The sequence below is a fragment of the Ictidomys tridecemlineatus genome, chromosome 3, assembly GCF_052094955.1.
Source record: "Ictidomys tridecemlineatus isolate mIctTri1 chromosome 3, mIctTri1.hap1, whole genome shotgun sequence".
Lineage (NCBI taxonomy): Eukaryota > Metazoa > Chordata > Mammalia > Rodentia > Sciuridae > Ictidomys > Ictidomys tridecemlineatus.
In genome coordinates, this window is record NC_135479.1 from 199,289,315 (window position 1) to 199,309,997 (window position 20,683).

General features: G+C 41.0%; 1 protein-coding gene and 1 long non-coding RNA gene across 5 annotated transcripts in view; one reads left to right on the forward strand and one right to left on the reverse strand.

The window, feature by feature from the left end:
* Positions 1–443: 443 nt before the first annotated feature.
* LOC144376464 (uncharacterized) lies at positions 444–19,144 on the reverse strand. Its single transcript, XR_013436976.1, has 2 exons — positions 18,952–19,144; positions 444–941 (listed from the first exon to the last, which is right to left on the reverse strand). It is a non-coding gene; the product is annotated as an uncharacterized LOC144376464 (long non-coding RNA).
* Jam2 (junctional adhesion molecule 2) overlaps positions 13,094–20,683 on the forward strand; it is a 54,279-nt gene continuing 46,689 nt past the window's right edge. For 2 of the 4 annotated variants that reach the window (XR_002485060.3, XR_013436975.1), the window contains exon 1: positions 13,094–13,965. Coding sequence is in view for 1 of the 4 variants with exons in the window: in XM_005335399.5 (XP_005335456.1) it covers positions 13,899–13,965 (67 nt within the window). In the remaining 3 variants the exon portion in view is untranslated. The remainder of the gene's footprint in view (positions 13,966–20,683) is intronic. The other 2 variants (XR_005734552.2, XM_005335399.5) reach the window with 2 other exon arrangements.

The window sequence follows — 20,683 nt, forward strand, 5'->3', positions numbered from 1 at the left end:
TGAAGTTGTTTTGGTAGTGATCATTTCTCTCAGATCAAAAGGTTGGAAGACAGAGGGGAGGTGAGATGGAGAGGTTAAACAGTTCATAAATTATAGGCAGAGAACAAAACACAATTTCACATTTTTTTCCCCCCAATACTGGTGATTGAACCCAAGTATACTCTACCATTGAGCTACATTCCCTACTCGTTTTTTTTTTTTTGTTGTTGTTGTTGTTGTTTTGAGACACAGTCTTACAAGTTGTGTAATCTGTTCTTAAAATTTGTGATGCTTCTGCCTCAATCTCCTGAGGCTTCACCATTGCACCTGGCTTCACATTCTTAAATAGGAGTCAGAACTTGAAATCCCATCCACACCCCTCAGATCCAGTAAATAAATGGAACCAGGAACATAGTAAAGATAGTTTATCTATTTTGCTATTTTATGGACTTAAAATAACAACACCAATTTTTGGCTTTTATTTATTTGTTTGTTTGTTCTAATCAGTTAAACATGACAGCAGAATGCTCTTTGATTCATTGTATACAAATGGAACAGAATTTTTCACTTCTCTGTACACAAAGTAGGGTCACATCATTCGTGCAAACATACACGTACCTAGAGTAATGTCGTCCATCTCATTCCACCATCTTTAACAACTCTGCTTTTAAGAAAATAGCTTATTCTACACAAAATATGGGTGACCAAGGCCCAGGAACATGGATTCACGTTATCCTGAGTGATGCGTTGCACTGGGAAAGAGGTTGCATGACTTAAAGCCAAAGCACAAAGTCATAAATCAATACATTTGGCAAATACATTAGTAAGGGCATTAGGTAGGCCAGCTATGGTAAAATAACAGCAAGCTTTCCATAGGTTTCAGATTGTTCTACTGATACCAGGGCTTAGGGAGTAGTTTCTGTTCATTTCCATCCCAGAATGAGATGATTGCCTGCAGGAAGCTGGGACAGAGAACAAACTGGAGTTAGATCAGAGACAATGACTGGTTCTTCCTTTAAATCTTCCAATTTTAAAGTAGAGTCTGCCCTGCACACCCCCACCCCCTTACAAGGTGTTATGTCACAGTATTCTTAGCTTCGGGGTTAGTAGAGGCAGGAGATCTGCTAAGCTTAGGGGTATATTCCAAGATGTTTACCAATAATTGTGAGAATGTTAGGTCAGATACCAAAGTTGAAGTAAATGGCTATTAAAGGGCCTAAGATAGCCCAAGATAATTTGGGCTTTCACCTGCATCATTACATTTCCCCACAATCATGATGTTCTTCTGAGCCAAAGGCCGTCTGCAGAAAGTTTTAACACAGATGCAGCTTCTTTAGAGAATTTCAGTTACACATTTTTTTTTTATACCAGGTGAGCCATATCCCCAGCCTTTTCTTGAATTTTATTTAGAGACAGGGTTGCTTAGGGCCTCAGGTTTTATTTAGAGACTGAGTTGCTTAGGGCCTCCCTAAGTTGCTGAGGCTGGCTTCGAACTCACCATTCTCCTGCCTCAGCCTCTGGAGCCACTGTGACTATAGGCATGCGCCACCATGCCCAGCCAGTTTCACAATTTTGAAGAGCCAGCAAGTTCATTTAAGGGACGAGGGTACAGAATAATTCAATACGCTTTGATTTCTTGTTTATGAAGATGGATGATTTTTTAAATTATTTTTTTTACATGTGCGAAACATTTCAGCCATATAGAAAAGAAAAAAAAATTCAATAATGGATGTCATATACCCACCTTCAGCGCTATGGTCTGAATGTTTGTGTCCCCCATAATTATTATGCTGAAACCTATTCTCAATGTGGCAGTGTTAAGGGGCAGGGCCATTGGAAGATGGTTATGTCAACCTCAAGGATAGGATTAGTGTCCTTGTAAAAGAAGACCCAGAGAGCCACCTCATCCCTTCTACCTGTAGGGCTGTCATGAGAAGGAGCCTCCAAGAACCAGAAAGTTGGGCTTTTGCCAAACACTGAATCTGCCCATTAGTTGATTATAGACTTCCCAGACTCCAGAACTATGAAAAAAAAAAAATTCCATTGTTTATAAGCTACCCCATTTATGGTGTTTTGTTTTAGTAGTCTGAACAAACCAAGGCGCCTAGGTTAACTTTGCCATATTTTGCTGTATCTTTATTTTTCTAAAGTATCTTAATATGAATTTCAAATAGTATACACACTAATTCGCCAGTGTCTATCTTATTTTATAAGACAATATTTTCTTTTTCTTTATTTCCAATGCATATAAGAAAAGACTAATCTCTTTAATATATAAAGTACTTCTAGAAATTCATAAGGAAAAAAAAACAATATTTTCTTCCATAAAAGATGAGTTTTACTTAACTAAAACTTTTGCAGTGAAAACAAGATATCATTCGTACCAAAAAGTTCGATAATTCTATGATCGAACATCTGACTCAATGATGGTAAAAACCAAATGGAGTCTCTTGAACACAAACATACTATCAAGGCTTTAACTGGGAAAATGTAGGGAGCTTCACCTGGGAGAGAAGGGGAATAGCGCTGATGGAGAGAGAAATCAGGCTGGTCCCCCGAACAAAGGAAGGCACTGGTTTTTATTGAGCATCGGGGGTGGAGTAAGGTCTGGTGTTTTTCCACTAGTGTCTGGCATTTTTTACTCTGGTCATGAGTATGGTGATTTTTTTTTTAAAGGAATTTCATCTTTGTGGAAGATCCTTGGAGACATCATGGCGCAATCCTGCTTGTGTTCTTTATGGTCAATCTGATAAAAATAGGAGATGGGGAAGGGCACATTCCAACATTGTTGAAAGAGTCTGGATGGGGTTAGGGAAAGATCTTAATGATAGTACGTTCTGAGTTTTTCATCCTTGTGTCCTGAGGTGGTCCTTGTCTCTTTATTATTCCCATCAACTTTTCTTTTACTAGAAGGAGGTAGACGGGGTGGGGGGACCTGGATTTGTTAAAATAGATCCAAGTACCAGCTAAGACTTTATATCTTGGTGTTTGCAGAGGGACCCTGACAGCAGAAAGCAAAATTCTCTTTAATCTTAAACTGTGGGTGAAGACTGTGGTCAAGTTAGGCCAAAATCCAAAGCTTTCTGCATTGAAAAATGCTATGGAGACATTTGGCTAAAACCAGAAACTTTTTCCTAGTTAAGACTCTCAGTCAACATGTAGTTTCTGAAAGCAGAAAGAATGGAAGGGAATACAGAGAAGAAAATTGATGATAAGAGAATGATCAGAAAAGAGAAGAAACAGATGGTCTTATAATCCCAATTTATATACCACAATCCAGGAATCTTTAGCTTCTATCTCCCTATATCCCTTTCTCTTCCAACATTGTTGACTTACAAGGATAAAAGTGCATTAAATGGTGCATGAGAAAGAGACAGAAAAAGTGTGTATGTGTCTTCGATGGCTGGGAGCAAGAGGAAATAGAAAAAAAATCTGTAGTAGAGTACAAGCTGTTTATCCTATTGACAACTTTCCAGCATAATAATATGGTTTTTCTTATGAGAAGAACTTCTTGGCCTTCATTTCTGAATTTTGAAGCTCAAATATAGAATCTGTCTTGTTTTGCGGTTTGAAAACATTTTCAAAATCCTATTTCTCAGTCCCGTTTTTAATATGTGAGAAATCGAAGCCCAGAAGTGTTAGCTGGCATATATAAGAGTGTATTGAGATAAAAAAAAAAAAATGTTGCTTGTGGGATAGCAGTATATCTTCACTTTTGGTTTACAGTATTGCAGGATGTTTCACCCTATCCTAGGAAGGAATGACAGAGAAGACTTCCATTACAGCCTCTAACCCTAATTATCCTACTGTTAAACTTCATTTATCCCAAGGATACTTTCAGCCTTCACTTCCCCAGGCCAGCAGAGAAACATTCGAACCCTGTCTTGTTGAGGAATCTTAGCACAAAGCCTGGTCTTCTTTGTAACATTACCTCTCCAGGGGGTGAAAAAAAACTGGAATTGGAGCAGTTTTTTTCCTCAAAACTGATCTAATCCATAAAAGTATTATGTCTATAAGAAATAAGGCAGGCCGTAAAATTAAGTGAGACAATGAAAGGGTTTTGAAATTTATGAGAAAATATCCTCCCCCCTCCTTTTTTTCCTCACTTCTCCAGACAACAGAGAAATCTTGGCTTATATGATGGACAGAACAGTCATTGAATAGCTCATCAGTTTTGGAACTAAATGTTACTCTGCTGCTGATATTCCAGTTGGCTACTTTACATCAGAGTCAAAAAAAAAAAAAAAAAAACAAAAAACCATTTCGGAACGATTAAAACCATCCACCTGGTAAGATTGGACAGTTTCAAGGACACAATGGAATTTCTAAATCTTTGGGAGTTAAAAAAAAAAAACATCATTCTGTTCCTTGTCTACTGCATCCCACTCTCTCTGTCACAGAACAGGTGAAGTGTGTCCATGTTCTCTAAAGAACTCTGAAGATACAGGAACGCAGCTGACACATTGGTAAGCAAAGTTCTTTTAGGCATAAAATTCTATTAGCATTAAAAAGTTGATAAGACAAATGAATGTTTATACAGATGTATTAAAGAAAAATGTTTCAAGATACAAAGTAAACACTAAATAAATCAAAAGCCACCTATTTTCTGCTACTTGTAGTCCTATTTATCTGCCTAACGTTGTATTACACACAAAATTCAGTACTTTAAAAGAGGACTTGGTCCAAGGAAAAGAGATACAGTGGTTTCATCTTTTTTTTCTTTTGTGTATACCGAGAAAAATTAATGAAAATGAAGAGGATATTTTTAAAGTCATGTTTTTCTTTGTTGACACACAGCATAAATATTCTCCTAGCAAATAGGTGAGGTAACAGAATCCACTACTAAAAGCTCAAGTATTAGTAATGCACCAGAACTTCTAGAACTGCCTAACATCTTACTGCGATGGTTTGAATGTCCTCACCAGATCACAGGTTGAAGACACATCCCCGATATGAAATTTCACAAGATGGAAACTCTAAGAAGGGCATTAGGGATATGCCCTTGTGAATGGATTCATCCACTCGTGTGTTAGTGTACTCATGGTTTAATGGATCAATGGTTTATCTCCAGAGTGGATCTATTATAAAATCTGTTTCTAGCTCAGTGGTAGAGTGCTTGCTCAGCGTGGGCTTGATCCCCGGTACCACACACATCCACCACACACAGTGCCAAGCAGGAAGGCCCTCATCAGAGGTGGCCCCTCAACCCTGAAATTTCCAGCCTCCGTAACAATAAGCTGAATGGACCTTTATAAATTTCCTGTGGCATCCCTTTACTGCAACAGAAAATAAGCTAAGACATGTACCAGGTATCCTGAGGAAATAATACATAGGATGTACAAATACATAGGATGTATATCACGGTTTTCCCCCCATAATGTTCAAAAATCAAAATAACTTAAAGTAAATTAAAAGTGGACCTTTTAACTAAGTTATTCAATCCCTACAGTGAACACAGTAGTGCCCTCAGGGCTGATTTTCAGTAGAGAGACTGACTTGGAAGGCCGGTGGTAAGAGTGGCACTGACATGGTGGTAAGAGTGGCACTGTGGAGGAAAGCCGGCAGAGACAGATGGACCCGGGGTTGCACCCATGTCCTGCCCAGCTGGGTGACCTGGGCAATTTACTGGACCTTGCTCCACGTTTAGTTCCTTGAGTCAGCCAGGTGGGGTTCCAAACCTCTGCATTCTGCCTGAGTCGGTTCAGAATGCCACCGATAGGATGGCTTAAATAGTTACTCATTTCTCACTGCTTTGAAGGATGAGAAGTCCGAGGTTAAGGAGCTAGTGGATTAGGTGTCTGATAAGGGTCCATTTTCTGGCTGAAACATGGCCCTTATTGCTGCATTCACACGTGGGTGAGGGAACAGAGAAGTAGCCAGCTCTCCCAACTCTTCTTAAAAAGGCACTAATCCTATTCATATGAGCTCTGCCCTCATGATGTAATTACCTTCTAAAGGCCCCACTCCCTAATATCACCACCTTGGGGGTTAGGGTTTCAATTTACGAATTTTGGAGAGACACATTCAATCCATAACAAGCACCAACAGGCTGTTGTTACTCTGACTCTGACTTGTTGCTTAACTTCACTGTCCTAATTACCTCACCTATAAAATGGAAATAATCGTTTACCTTATTTAATGAGTGTTATAAAGATTACATTAGATAATATGAAGAGATCTTAGCTTAATGTCTACCAAATATTCAAGAAATCTAGACAATAGAAGAAGAAGGAGGAGGAGGGGGGGAGAAGGAGGAGGAGGAGGGAATAGCATATGTAAAGTTCTGTGGCTGAAGAAAAAAAAAGGAAAAGAAAATGAAACCCTGTTGTGCACTTTGCTTTTATTCTAAAAGCTGATGGAAGTCATAAGGATTTCAAGCAGGGGCACTTGTGCTACAGCCCCATCTGTCCACTCTAATACTTGTCACAGGTCTTTGCACATCATGATCCCCGTTCACAGATTTTTCTTTCTACCTGTGCTCTCCTACTTTCTTTAGATTTCAGAGAAACCTCCCCAACTGCCTAACTTGACAAATTCATTTTTAATATCTCCCCAGCAGTCATGCTTACTGATTTATGTCCTTTTCCTCCATGCACATCTCCATGAGTTGAGACATTAACCGTTGGTGCATATAATTGTGTCCCCATTAGCCCCGTGGCTTGCTTGTTGTTGTTACTTATTTCATGTTGGATAATGGAAGGTGGAAAGGGCAGTAGAGAGGAAGGAGGGGGAAAACTGGGGAACAATGAGATGGGGTTCATAGGTGAAAATTCAGCTCAACTTTAGACATTGATTTTCTGTGGCACATCTAGGTAGAGATGTTCTAAAAACAGAGAAAATAGAAAGATCTGAGCTAGAGAAATATAGATGTCTTAAGGAGGCAATAGAACTTGGGCACTGACTGAAACAAGTGAATATGGAGTAGCAGGGTCGGTGGACACAGATGGCTTGGAGTCATGAACTGTGAACATGGGCTGGTTACCATGTCTCTGAGTCTCCTTGAGGATTCATAAAGATAGAACCTAGTCCCAGGGAGGCAAACTTCCAATCACATGCTTCCCACATCTCTATGTCATATCCAGGATGATTACTTAGAGTATCCTGAGTATTGACTAAACAGAAAAAAAAAAAAAAGATGCCTCTATTGGTTTGTCATCTGGAGTTTATTAGGTACTTACTGAATATTAGATGCTTATTCATCTATTACACACAGGGTGTTCAAAAATGCACAACCATTCCTTTATCCAGCTTCTTCATTGGGTTGTTGCCAAGATCCAAAGAGAAAATGCATGTGAAAGGACTATAAAAAGTGCCAAACACAAGAAGATGACATTGTCACTATGGAAACAGTGACAAAATTCAGGATAACTCTTTCTACTTCCTGTAAGATGGGAGAAAAACATTGCATTGGAGTCCATCTTTTCAGATATCTTAGTGGTAAAGTACGTGGCTCTTGGAGTCAGATAAGGTTTAAATCTGGCTCAGTTATTTTTCTAGTTGCCACATCCTGGGTCAGAAATTTGACTTTTCTAAGCCTTTGTTACTCCATATGTAGGATAGAAACAATAATAGTATCTCCGCACAGAGCTCCTTACTAGTTAACACCTGTAAAGTGCTCAGCACAGTGTGGCCTATTACACTAAATAAATGTTAACAATTAAAATCCTCATTGTTATCTTTTTTCCTCGGTTCATACTGTATTGCAAAAATTGAGTATCACATGGTGATCTGACATCAGCTTCTCCAGACACAGGAAATTAACTGAGGGTCAGGTGATTTTTTTTTTTTTTTGCGGGGTGGGGGGGGGTGGGGGGGTGGGGCAGGATTGATCCCAAGACCTCAGACATGCTAGGCAAGTGCTCTACCACTGAGCTACAACTCCAGACATTTTTATTTTGAATCAGAATCTGCTAAGTTGCCCAGGCTGGCCTCAAACTTGTGATCCCTCTGCCTCAGCCTCCAGAGGAGCTGGGATACAGGTGTGCACCACTGTACCTAGCTGAGGTCAGACAATTCAGAATCCAGTTCTGTTACTTTCACAGATGGAAATTTTTAGACCTTAACTTGAAGTATAAGATCATCAAAGCATTGCCTCTATATGTGGCCTGTACACAGATCATTCTACCTGTACAAGTGTAAAAGTGTTGAAATATTTTTTAATACCACCGAACAGGAATTTTCCAGGTATTAATTTCTGGACTTGTTACGATTTTAGCATTGCCAAAGTCATGAATTCTACAGCCAACATCCTTTAACATTCATAGCTACCTTTTCGACTGAGCCAAAAGAAGCCATCAGCTTATCTTTCAGAGTGCTCTGCACAGCAGGGACCAAATGGAAGAATCATTTGAATCTATTCCAAATCCTTTCAACATGCTGTCATCTGGATTATATCACCAGCTGTGTGATGTTGAATTAAACTGCACAACTCTCTGCAACCCAATGGAGATCTCCTCATCAATTGTTGTTGTTGCAATACTGAAAATTGAACCCGAGGCCCTCTAGTATTGAATCATATCCTCAAGCCTTTTTTATTTACTTACTTTTCGAGACAGGATCTCACTAAATTGCCCAGGCTGGCCTTGAACTTGTAATGCTCCTGCCTCAGTTTCCTGAGCAGTGGGACTACAGGTGTTTTGCACCACCATGTCTGGTTACAAATATCATTTTTTAAAAAAGAAAATAGTAATGATTTATTTGTTGATTGCTAGTGAATGTCTCTTAACTGGAAGGTAGGACTCACTTGGTGATGCTAAGTAAGTTAGGAACAGAGAACATGAAAGTATGCTTCTGCTTATAATATTAGAACCAAATGAAGCTTGTAAAGTTGTCTTCCCTCTCTTAATTCTCTTAGTCCTCCTTGAGACAAAGTTGAACGGTGTCACTTAGGGAGAGTAAAAAAGCTACCTGGGGTTCTGTGTTTGACTGGAAAGGAGGATAAATATGTATCAGTCAGCTCCATTTACTACAATCAAATACACCAGGCAGTTGAATTGCAAAGAGAGAAAAGGTTTATTTAGCTTACAGTTTCAGAGGCTGAAAATCCAAATGACAAAGTGCTCAATAGCCGTGCCTGGGCTATATGGCCTCATGGTGCTCATGGCAGGAGAGTATGTCAGGAGCAACCTCGTGATTACATCTCGAATCAGGAGTGGAGAGCAAGGGAGCACTTGGGGTCCCACAATCCACTGTGAGGATACGCCCCCAGTGACCTAAGGACCTTCCACTAGGCCCCATCTGCTAAAGGTCCACAGAACTTTCCACTACCACCACCCTGGGGACAAAGAAGCATCTACATATGGATCTTTGGAGGCGGTTCAACATCCAAACCATAGCAGGGTATCACAAGCCTGAGAGTGGATGGGCACATCAGGATGAGATACTAAAATCAGCCAGGTTCCAGAAAATGGGCTGAAGAGAGAGTGGTGAGAGGTAATGGAACAAGGTAATGAGGAACTCAGTAAAGACCTTGAATTCTATTCTTGGAGCTTAAAATTTATACATGGGACAATTGTTTCCAGAAATGGAAGTATTTTTTTCTTTCCTTTCTCTAAGCTACAGCATGTGGACACACTTGCCAGCACCCTCTCCACACCCATGAGGAAAAATAACCCATCCAACACAGAACACCAAATCTGAGATGTTGTGAGAAGTCACTGGATTTAAACCCAGCCCTTTCCTGCACTGCTTGTTTTAGGAAATGTGCCTCCACACCTCCTCAATGTTACCTTGAATTCAGAATTAGAGTAAAAAGACTAAAAATTGGGAAATGTCCTAAAATACTAAATCACCGTTTACATTTACCTGAAAAAAAAAACAAAACTGTTCATAGTGTCAAGGTGAAAGTGATTATGACAGGTGGTGGGGGGTGTATGCTCTTGGAAAGAAGAATAGAGTTTAGACGGACTTCTATGATATTGTCTCCCTATTCTTCCCAACAGATTGCCCACATCCCCTGAAAGGGATTCTTATAAGCATAACCATAGTAAAACCCACTCTTAACCACTCCCTAACAAAGTAGTGTTTAGGACAGCTACACCTTTCACCATCCTATTGCTGATGTTTTTTCAATCATTCAATTTTATATGATGACTCAAATCTCTAGGCTACTATATTGCACAGCACAATTCTAAAATATGAACATTGCATTTCTTGTGCTTTGGGGCTCTCATTAAGGAAGTCAGTGCCTGCACCTATATGATGGAATGTCAACCCTATGTTTTCTTCTAGCACTTGTAAACTTTATGGTCTAATTCCTAAGTCTTTGATCTATTTAGATTTGAGTTTTGTGCACATAAGAGAAAGGAGTCTAATTTCACTCAGTTTTCCCAGCACTATTTGTTTAAAAGGCTATCTTTTCTCCAAGATACATCTGTGGCACTTTTGTCAAACAACAGACAGCTATAGGTATGTGGATTTTTCTCTACGTCTTCTATTCTGCTCCCTTGGTCTTCATGTCTATTTTTGATGCCAATACCATACTGTTTTGTTACTGCAGCTCTGTAATATAATTTCAGATCAGGTATTGTGATGCCACCTGCTTCGCTTTTCTTGCTTAGTATTGTTTTGGATATTCTGGGTCTCTTATTCTTCCCAATGAATTTAAGAATTATTTTTTTCTGATTCTGTGAAGAATGTCATTAGTATTTTGATGGGTATTGCAAAAAATGCGACCAAGAGTCAGTAAATGGAATCATCAAACTAAAAAGTTTCTGAACAGCAAAGGAAATAAGAGTGTGAAGAGAGAGCCTAATGAATGGGAGAAAATCTTGGACAGCTATTCCTCCAGTAGGGAATTAATATCCAGTATATACAAAGAACTCAAAAATTTAACACACACACACACACACACACACACACACACACGTCCTATCAATAAAAGAGCTAAACAGAAACTTCTCATGAGAAGAAACATAAATGGCCAACAAATATATGAAAAAAAATGTCTAACATCTTTAGCAATCAGAGAAATACGAATCAAAACTACCCTAGGATTTCATGTCACTCCAGTTAGAGTGGCAATAATCAAGAATAAAAACAACAATAAATACTAGCATTGTGGGGGGAAGGTACACTTGTACATAAAGCTCTAATAAAGCTCTAATAAGAAATAAAATATGGATTTCTTCATATCCTGTCCTAAAAAGCTGTAGAATAAATTCACAATAACCAAACTATGGAATCAGCCTAGGTTTCCATCAATGGATAAATGAATAAAGAAAATGTGGTATGTATTCACAACAGAATTTTATTCAGCCATAAAGAGAAATGAAATTATGTCATTTGCAGGGAAATGGATGAAATTAGAGATCATCGTGTTAAACAAACTAAGTCAAGTCTGAAGGGCAAGGGTCATATGTTTTCTCTCATATGCAAAAGCCAAAGGAGAAAAAGGAAAAAAAAAAAAGGTGGGGGCCGGATCTCATAAAAATCAAAGGGAGCCCAGTAGAGAAAATGGACCTAAAATAGAGGGTCAGTAGTGGAGGGAGGGGGGAATGCTGGAGAGTGATATTGGCCAAATTAAATTGCTATATTTTGTGTCTATATGAGTATGTAACAGCAAATCCAATCATTATGTACAATTATAATGTATCAATATTAAAATGTGGGAAAATAAAGACCCAATCCACTTTTTTAAAAAAAGCTGTAGAATAATATCTAGAGTCAGTTATATGACATTGAATAATCCTCATAGTTCAACCTCCTCTTTGTTTTCTACCACCCACCACCCTCATCCCAACTCCACATGTGCTGTAGAAATTTGGTTTTCATAAATAATCCATAATTTTTATATCTCCTAGATTTTGATCCTGCTCTCTATCTAGAATGCCCATTCCTGACTTCCTTCCTTTCAAAATTTTACCCATTTTCAAGGCCTAATGAAGAAAGCTCTGGACCCTCCCTGGGCCCATCCCCATATCCTTGGCCTTGGGCAAGCCATTTGGCATGTCTTAGCCCAATTTTCTCTTCTGTCAAGTGGAAATGATAACCCTGACTCTCTTAAAGTTGCCGGGCTACTAGATATCTCGTGTTTTCAGACGCCACCACTGAGAAAACATGAAATAAAAACCGTTGTTTTTAATTTACTGTCCTTCTGTAACACTTGTGGAATTAGGGGTCTTAGATGGGATTAGATGGGATTCTTTCCCCACCTCACCCCATCAGAACTGTGAGTTTATTAGCAATGAAGCCTCAGTCTTGTGCAATATGGTCCCCCAGCATTTAACACACTGTAGCCATTTGACAAATGCCTTGGCTGAGTGGAAAAATAAATGAGCCAATTACACACACACACACACACACACACACACACACACACACACATCTTGTGTACATGTATCTTTAGGGAGGCTAAAAATCATACAGTTATAGCAAGAATGAGAAAAAAAAAAGAATGCAAATAACTTTAAAGTAGCAAATATTACTTGTTACTGCCCAGAAAAGCTGGCAAAAGTCTGTCCTAGAGCCTGTTCTCCTTCTTGCTTGGGTGAAGTATGAGCTTTAACATTTTGCCATTTTCGACTTTCCCTTCTGGGTCCCTGATTTCTCTGCCACCTCCTCCCTTCCCATAGGGACTAAGCCTTCATCACCGTCGCCAAGGCAACATCAGGGATGCCCCATTCCTTGCAGCTCTGCCTGTCTAAACGCTGGTTGCCTTTGTCCACTGAGTGGGCTGAATTTTTTAACCGCTCACCACCGAATCAGCTATCTTTTATACAGAGGTTTATGCATTCGTCTACCTTTTAAAAATATTCTGTTTAAAAACTTCTTCTCTTATAAGGGTCCTTATCCAGACCTGCCAATTCCTTGAAGGCACCAGACATTTTTTAGTGCCTAGAAGCAAACATAAAAACCGCCTGTTTAGCCTTTGTTAGCATGTGCAACGTAAATGCGGGCCAATTCAAAAGCACGCAACAGAGCATTCATAATGGGTCTCCCTTTTAAAAGCAGAGTAGACCAAAAATAAACCTGACAAAAGGCAGCTGCAGAGTTTTAACATGTGGAAAACTCCACAGGCAGCAGTTATGTAACTTGAAAGAAACATGATAAATATTTCACACCGTTAGATGAACTTCCAATTCTGACACGTGAAAGAGCAAAGAACACAAAACACACCTTAACTCCCCGGAGGAGCAAAACGCTTACACTGACCAGGGGCCAAGGCTATTCTGAAACCTGAGACCTGACTTCCAGCACCATCGCGATTGCTTTTCTTTTTTTTCCCTAAAGTCCGAGGCGGAGCTCGCGGACTCCCTCTCCCAGCGCTTCCCTCGCGGTTTCGCTCGTTCGGCAGAATTTTTTTTTCCAACAAGCTCTTAGCCCTAAGCTGAAACCCGAAAAAGAAGTTTTGTGCGCAGAAGAAAGGGATCGGAGCGAGGCAGGCGGAGCCCGCCCCCGGCCCAACCCATCACCGACCGCCCCCCCCCCGCGCCCCCCACCCCAGTGCGCGCCTTCTGCCCGGGGCTCCTCGCCCTGGGGACAGCTGGCAGCCCGCGCAGGACCAGACACAAAGCCGATCAATCCCGGCGGCGCGGGGGTGGGGGAACGACCCGCCAAGGCTTTCCCTTCCGCTGCTTGATTACTGCTGCCCCACCACCACCACCACTAGGACCCGGCGGACACCGTGTGTCGCTTCCACGCCCCCAGCCCACTCCCCTCCTTAAAAAAAAGAACGGCCCGGAGCCCCCATCCCAGGACCCGACGATTGAAGACCGGCCTCTTGGCACCCTGCGGAGAAGGCGCCCGGGGAAGAGAAACTGACATCCCTTCGGGACCCGCCCCTCCCCTCCGCTTCCTCGGCTGCGCGACTCTCTGCTCCTCGGCAGCCCCAGAAGTTCGGGGCCCCCGCCCGCCTCCCGCGCTCCTGCCTCTGGGACCCTGGACCTCCGCGCCCAGCAGCTAGCTCCGGCCCCGGGAAGATGGCGAGGGGGAGCAGCCACCGCCTCCTGCTGCTGTTGCTGCGCTACCTGGTGGTCGCCCTGGGCTGTAAGTTGCTCGGGTACCTCCACCCGCCCACCCATCCACCGCCTCCTACTTGACCAGCCTCCCCCAAACCTCCAGCGCCCAGACGCGGCGCTCGCGGACCGCGCCTCTGCGCCCCTGGGCTGGGGTGAGGGGTCTGTAGAGGGGCATCAGGTTTTACACTAAACCAGCGGGAAATGCCGGGGGCGGACGGGTGCAGGTACTGGGGGTCGGGGAGCTGGGGTTTCTGGTAAATAGCGTCCGATTTCGTCAGTTGTAGTTCGAAAAAAATAAGGGTGTCCACTAGCAGATTCTCTCGTCTTCTTACAAAGTTGGGGTAAGTTTTCAAAGACACCGGGGACGTGATCAGAATGCAAAACTCAACTCCTAAGATGCTAAGAGCCCGAGGAAGATGGCATCACTAGGAGGCAGGCGCCGGCTGCGATTTAAGTACCGACAGGCGGAGGGGCCAGTGGCAGAGTGGACACGGCTTCTAGGGGTCCCTTCTGGGCGGACAGTGTGCAAGGCGCTTGTGCGAGGCGAGGGTGGGGGAAGTTCGTGGCTGCTGAGCCACAAGTACTTTTATCCTCTCCACCTGCACATGGACGGACCTTCAGAGAAGTCTGGTCTGGTGACTCTGGCCAGCTGCTGTGTCCTCAGGAGACGTCCAGTGGGACAATAGTTAGAAAGATGCAAAAGCCGAATGATCGAGTAGCTTAGTAGGGGAGACATCTCAAAGCCAATTTCACGGGATGGTTTTAAAAAGGGTTTTCACAGATTCTGAACTCATGAGATTTAAAATCCTGGGAACGTTTCCTTTTGTTTTCTTCGCGTTAACTTTTTTTTTTTTTTTTTTTTGGAAAAAGACAATAGACCTTAAGCAATGAAGTCTTTGTCTTTCGTTCTTTCTATTTTTTCTTTCCTTTAAAAAAATGAGTTATTGTTTCTATTCAAGTCCTAGAAATATAATACGTATAATACTTAAAACAACCTGCCAGATGAGTGTCTTACACCACAATAGAATGACTTTTCCCACAATCTCATTAGAGGGGAAGGAGGGTGCATATTGTCTCAAGGAAGGAACATGTGCTGATCTATAATAAAGAAAACCAAACCAAGAAGGCAGAGTTTCACAATTAAACCTTTGTGCAATTTTGAAATATCAATTGGTATCACACTGAACAGCAAAGAAAAAAAAATGTGCCCATGCAGAAAGGCAACAAAGACACAAGCTGGAGGAACTGTAACAAAACTACTGGGCAAGATATGTATTCCACTGAAAGTTTAAATATCTAAAAGCATTGTGATTTTAGTGTAAAATGTGTTAATTAAAAACAGTGAAAATCATTTTACTCTCTTATTTCTATTTAGGCATCAAAATAGGAACAATATACCCTAAGTTTGAAGTTGTAGCCAAGAAACAACCAAGAGGCAATCAATCCACAAAAAATAAGATAAAATAGAATAAATAGATTAATGGGCAGGATTAAAGTGTTGGGTAAATATATAATATATAAATATATAATATATAGCCTCTGCTAATCCTAATTTATTTGGGGTTTAATTTGGAAGTATTGTGGTAACATTTTCCATATTGTTCCTGGGTTATCAAAAAGTCTGGCACTGCAAGTGTTTTCTTGCATTTTTAATTTTTTTGGGGGGGGGTTGGTGTACAGTACTGTGATTGAACCCAGGGATGCTATATCCCTAGTCCTTTTATTTTTTATTTTGAGAAAAGGTCTCACTAAATTGCTGAGACTAGCCTTGTTCTTGACATCCTCCTCCTTCAGCCTTTTGAGTTGCTGGGATTACAGGCATATACCCCACACCCAGTTTCCCCTGCTGTTTGTATCTTATTAGTACAGTACACAGTACACTTTGTTCAGGTTTTCCTTACTTTTCCTTGGTGTCCTCTTCTGTTCCAGGATCCCACATTCCATCCAGTCCTCATGTCTCCTTGGGCACCCCTTGGCTATGGCAGTGTCTCAGATTTCCCTTGTTTTGTATTACTTTGACAGGTTTGAAGAATACTAGTCAAGTATCCTCATGGTATTTCTCTGATGTTTTTCTCATGACTCAAATGGGTTCTAGGGTTTGGGGAGGAGGACCACAGAGGTGAAGTGCCATTTTTACCATATTATATTTAGGGAGCATACTGTAAACATGACTTACTACTGTTGATGTTGACCTTCTTCACCTGGCTGAGGTAGTGTATATCAGCTTTCTGTATAGGTTGCTTACCTGTTTTCCTCATTTCCATGCTATATATTTTGGAAGGAAGTCACTATGCACAATCCACACTTAAGGAAGGAGAGCTATATTTTACCTGCTTGAAGGTATAATAGCTTCATGAACTATTTGGAATTCTTAGGGAAGGAGGATGTGTCTCTTGTGTATTTAACCACTTATTTTTCTATCCACATGGGCTCATACATATTTGCTTTATACTTTGGTTGGTAATCTAATACTATTTTATTTATTAAAGACTTGGTGGATTTCTTATGCTATAATTATGTACTCATCTTCTTAATACTCCTCCCAAATGTAATTGTACCATTCCCTGTCCCAATCTTGTTATATCTAATTATAATATCATGCTTATTCTATTTTTTCTACTATTTTGCAACCTTTTAAATATATTTCTTAGTACTCTAGAGGATCTTTTATTGTTTTTCCTGTCACTTAAAGTATGAGTTCAATGTCTTTATTGATATGGATATTTATTTTTGTGTTTAGTTGATGTTTTAGTCATCTTTTAGTTACTATAACAAAATACCTGAAATAACCAACTTAAAAAAAGAAAATACTTATTTTGGCTCATAATTTCTGAGATTTCAACCCATTTTTGGTTGGCACCTATACTTTTGGCCCTGTGAACACATCACATCATAGTGGGGAGCACATGGTGAAGTAAATCCTCTCACATTATGGCATAGATGTGAAAAACTGGGAGGAAAGGGTAAGAGTCCCCCTGGTCCCCTCAAGGGTACACTAGAAAACCTCCCATTATGCTAACCAATTAAAATCTCCTCCTCTTCTGAACAGCACCACAGGCTGCAGACCAAGACTTTAAAACACAGACAGGGTTTAGGGAGACATTTATTTAAACCTAAGCAGTTAAATTATATTTTTCTTTCCCACTCCAATAATCCAGTGCTGAGCAAATAACTTAGTTAATAGTAGATGTGACCATGTACCTGTTGATTAATTAACTAATACACTAATGGTGTATTAGTTCATTTAGGCTGCTGTAACAAAATGCCATAAATTGGGTAGCTTAGTTTTTTATTAACAGTTTTGGAGGCTGGGATGTCCACAATTAGCACAGGTGTGTTCAGTGTCTAATGAGGGCTCACTCCCTGGCTCAAAGATGACTCCCTCTCTTGGAGTCCTCACGTGATAGAAGGTACAAGACAGCCCTCTGGAGCTTCTTTTATTTTTATTTATTTATTTATTGGTTCAGGGGATTGAAACCAGGGGTGCTTAACCTTGGAGCCAGGTTTCCCAACCCTTTTTATTTCTTTAATTTGAGACAAGGTCTTGCTAAATTGCTTGGAGCCTCATTAAGTTTCTGAGGCTGGCTTTGAACTTGCGATCCTCCCACCTCAGCCTCCCAAGCTGCTAGGATCACAGGTTTGCACCAGCTCTGGAGTCTCTTTTATGAAGGCACTAATCTCATTTACAAACGTTCTCCCTCAATCACCTAATCACCTCTCAACAGCCCCATATCCTAATGCTATCACATTGATGATTAGGTTTCAATATATGGATTCCTTTTCTCCAGGGGGTGGGGAGGCTGCAAAAACATTCAGACCATGCAAATGGAAGGGAATAAGGTAAGGTCAGTAGACAAAAATATATAGATTTAATAATTGCAGTATAAATCCTGAAACACCTACTACATATTGAGTAGGTAGGGTATTAAAAGTTTCCGGAGGTGTCCGTTAAGCTGATATATCCAAAAAGAGAACGAATAAGTGTTTGGTACTGGGGAGGGGCTGTCGTGCTTTTGGGGATTAGCCAAGGAGTTGAGTGAACAGGAACTGTTCCTGACACTAGCTGGCTGGTAGAAGCTGGTCTTCAGATCTGCACTGTAACACAAGCCAGCCACTTGGCCTGAGTCTGTAATCTCATAAACCAATAAGGACTTAGGTAGGAGAGGTCTTGATCTTTTGTCAAATCACAAAATTCTTACTTCTGGCAGTACTGACCCAAAACAGCACTCGAGGGGAACCCATGCCAGAAAAATTCTGCCTTCTGTAAACATTGTTAAGAACAAAGCTTCCTAGTTAATTAGCTGAAGGGAACCAGTTCCATCCTGGCATGGCCTCCATTAGCTGATGATATAAAGGTCAAAATGAGCTTGTTGGTGAAAGCTGATAACCATTTCAAGACTATAACAGAACGGACATTAGAAAAAGGTCATAAACAAAAACTTCAGCCTAAAGAGAACAGTGAGTTCCCTTGGCTGAGAACATTCCTTTACCCTTCCACCTGACTGTGTCATGAGAGGCGCCCAGGAGAGCTTACAGATGTTGCCTGCCAGCTGGGGATGCAGCTCAGTGGGGGAGCACTTGCTATGGATGCTCACCCCTGGTGGTTGCCACCGTTGATGCTTTTCTCCCGTGGGTCGTTTTGCTGGAGAATCCAATGTTGGACTATACGTAAGAGGTACACTCTTTGTTAAAGTCAAAAAGCACCTGTATAGGTTATTATTAAAAACAACATGTCCTTTTCATCCCATAGTGACAAAGTGGTAGCACTACTGAGTCCATACTCTAGGATTCCCCTGTTGACAGATTGACATCTAGAGGAAGGTAAGGGTGAGAATGGAAAAGGGGAATTAGAACCTGGATCAGGTGTTTCCTTTGGTAAAGGCAGGAAAAAAAAAAAATCTTAAAACTGGGCACTGTTTTCTTGAAGGGTAGAAATGAGAAAAACAACCCAACTAGTTAATTTTCTATTGCTGCAAAAACAAATGCCTGCAAGCAATACAACACGAATTATTACCTTGAAGATCTAGTGATCAGGAGTGTGAAGTAAGGTCTCACTGGGCTAAAATCAAGGTATCAACAGGCAGTGTTCCAGGGCAGAATCTTCTTTGCATGTCCCATCCATGGGTCAAAGCCAGCAACCCAAGCTGCCATCTCTTTGGTTCTCTCTCTTCTTTTTTTACTTATTAAGGTCCTTGTAATTTCACTGGATCCACATGGGTAATCCAGGATAATCTCCCCAATCAAGGTCAGCGGGTTAGCAACTTTAGTTCCTCTACAACCTTAATTCCTGTTTATCATGTAAAGCACCACAGTTACAGGCTCTGGAGAACAGATTGTGGACACTTTGGAGGAGGACATTAGTCTGCCTATCATACCAACTAAAATGAGGATATGTAGAGCAGCAGTGGAGTCAGTGTTGTGGTCAAGAATATTCTAGATCTGATGCAGCAGCCATAACTTTTACCTTTAGATTTTAACTCCCAGTGAGATAAAGTGGTATTTTTCACTTTGTATCGGACTGTAGAGTAATGGTAAAAAACCATGTACTCAGGTGCTGAACTCAGAGCTTACTCACTAGCCGTGTGAACTTGATCCAGTTATTTGACTTCTGTTGTGTGTCAATTACCAACTGTAAAGGTGATAACCCCAATCATAGGGCTGACTGCATAGCCGAGTAGGGAGAATTATGTTGACGTGTAGAAATAACACACTTAGAAAGCTGGAGAGGCCACCAAGAGCTCCTTCTTAACAAAGAATATCAGTCAGATTTGCATTTCAGAGAGAACACACTGGAGAGTGCAGAGGTTGGAGTGACTGGAGAGATGGCAATCATTTGTAGACGTATTTTTTTTTTTTACATAGCTTATTGAAATGTATACTCAACATATTCTTGCACCCACAGAGAATAGTTTTATATTTGGTTGTTTTTGTGATGCTGGGGATTGAACTCAGGGCCTCACACATGCTGAGCAAGTGCTCTACTACTGAACTACATCCCCATCCCATGTATTTGAAACACAACTAATTAATCGGGGACTTGAGAAACTTTTGCCCACCTCTTCCTTCCTCCCTCCTTCCCTCCCCCTTGTCCTCCCTTCCTCCCTCCCTTCCTCCCTTCCTTCTTTCCTTCCTTTTTTTCTCCCATGGTACTGAGAACTGAACCCACAGAGCTATATCCCCAGTCTTTTCTTCCTTTTTTTTTTTTCTTTTTCTTTTCTCTTTGAGACAGGATCTCACTAAGTTGCTGAGGGTCTTGTTAAGTTGCCCAGGCTAGCCTTAAACTTGCGATCCTTCTGCCTCAGCCTTCTGACTGTCTGGACTACACGCATGCGCCACCTGCCCTGTTTGTTCTTGGGTTTTTTAAGGGATTTTTCTTTCTCTCTCTCTCTTTCTGTGCTGGATTAAACCCAGGCCCTCCTGACTGCTAAGCATTCACTCTACCACTGAGCTGCTCCTGTAACCCCTAAGGAACTTTTAAAATTAATGTTTGCTGCAAGTGTTTCCAGGTTTCTGTTCAGCTCCCAACATATAAAAACATATAAGCTCTTTTGGGTATGGTTTATCTTCTTTCAGTCTTATTCCCTTTCCCACCCTTGGGTTTATGTTCCTTCAGGATTAACCCATTCCCAGAATCCTCTGAGTTGCCATCCTTAAGCGGGTTATTTGCTAGATTTGATGGATTGAAATTTCCTAGGCATGTAAGTGTATAAATGCAGGAGAGAGAAAGAGTGAGAAGAGAATGTGAA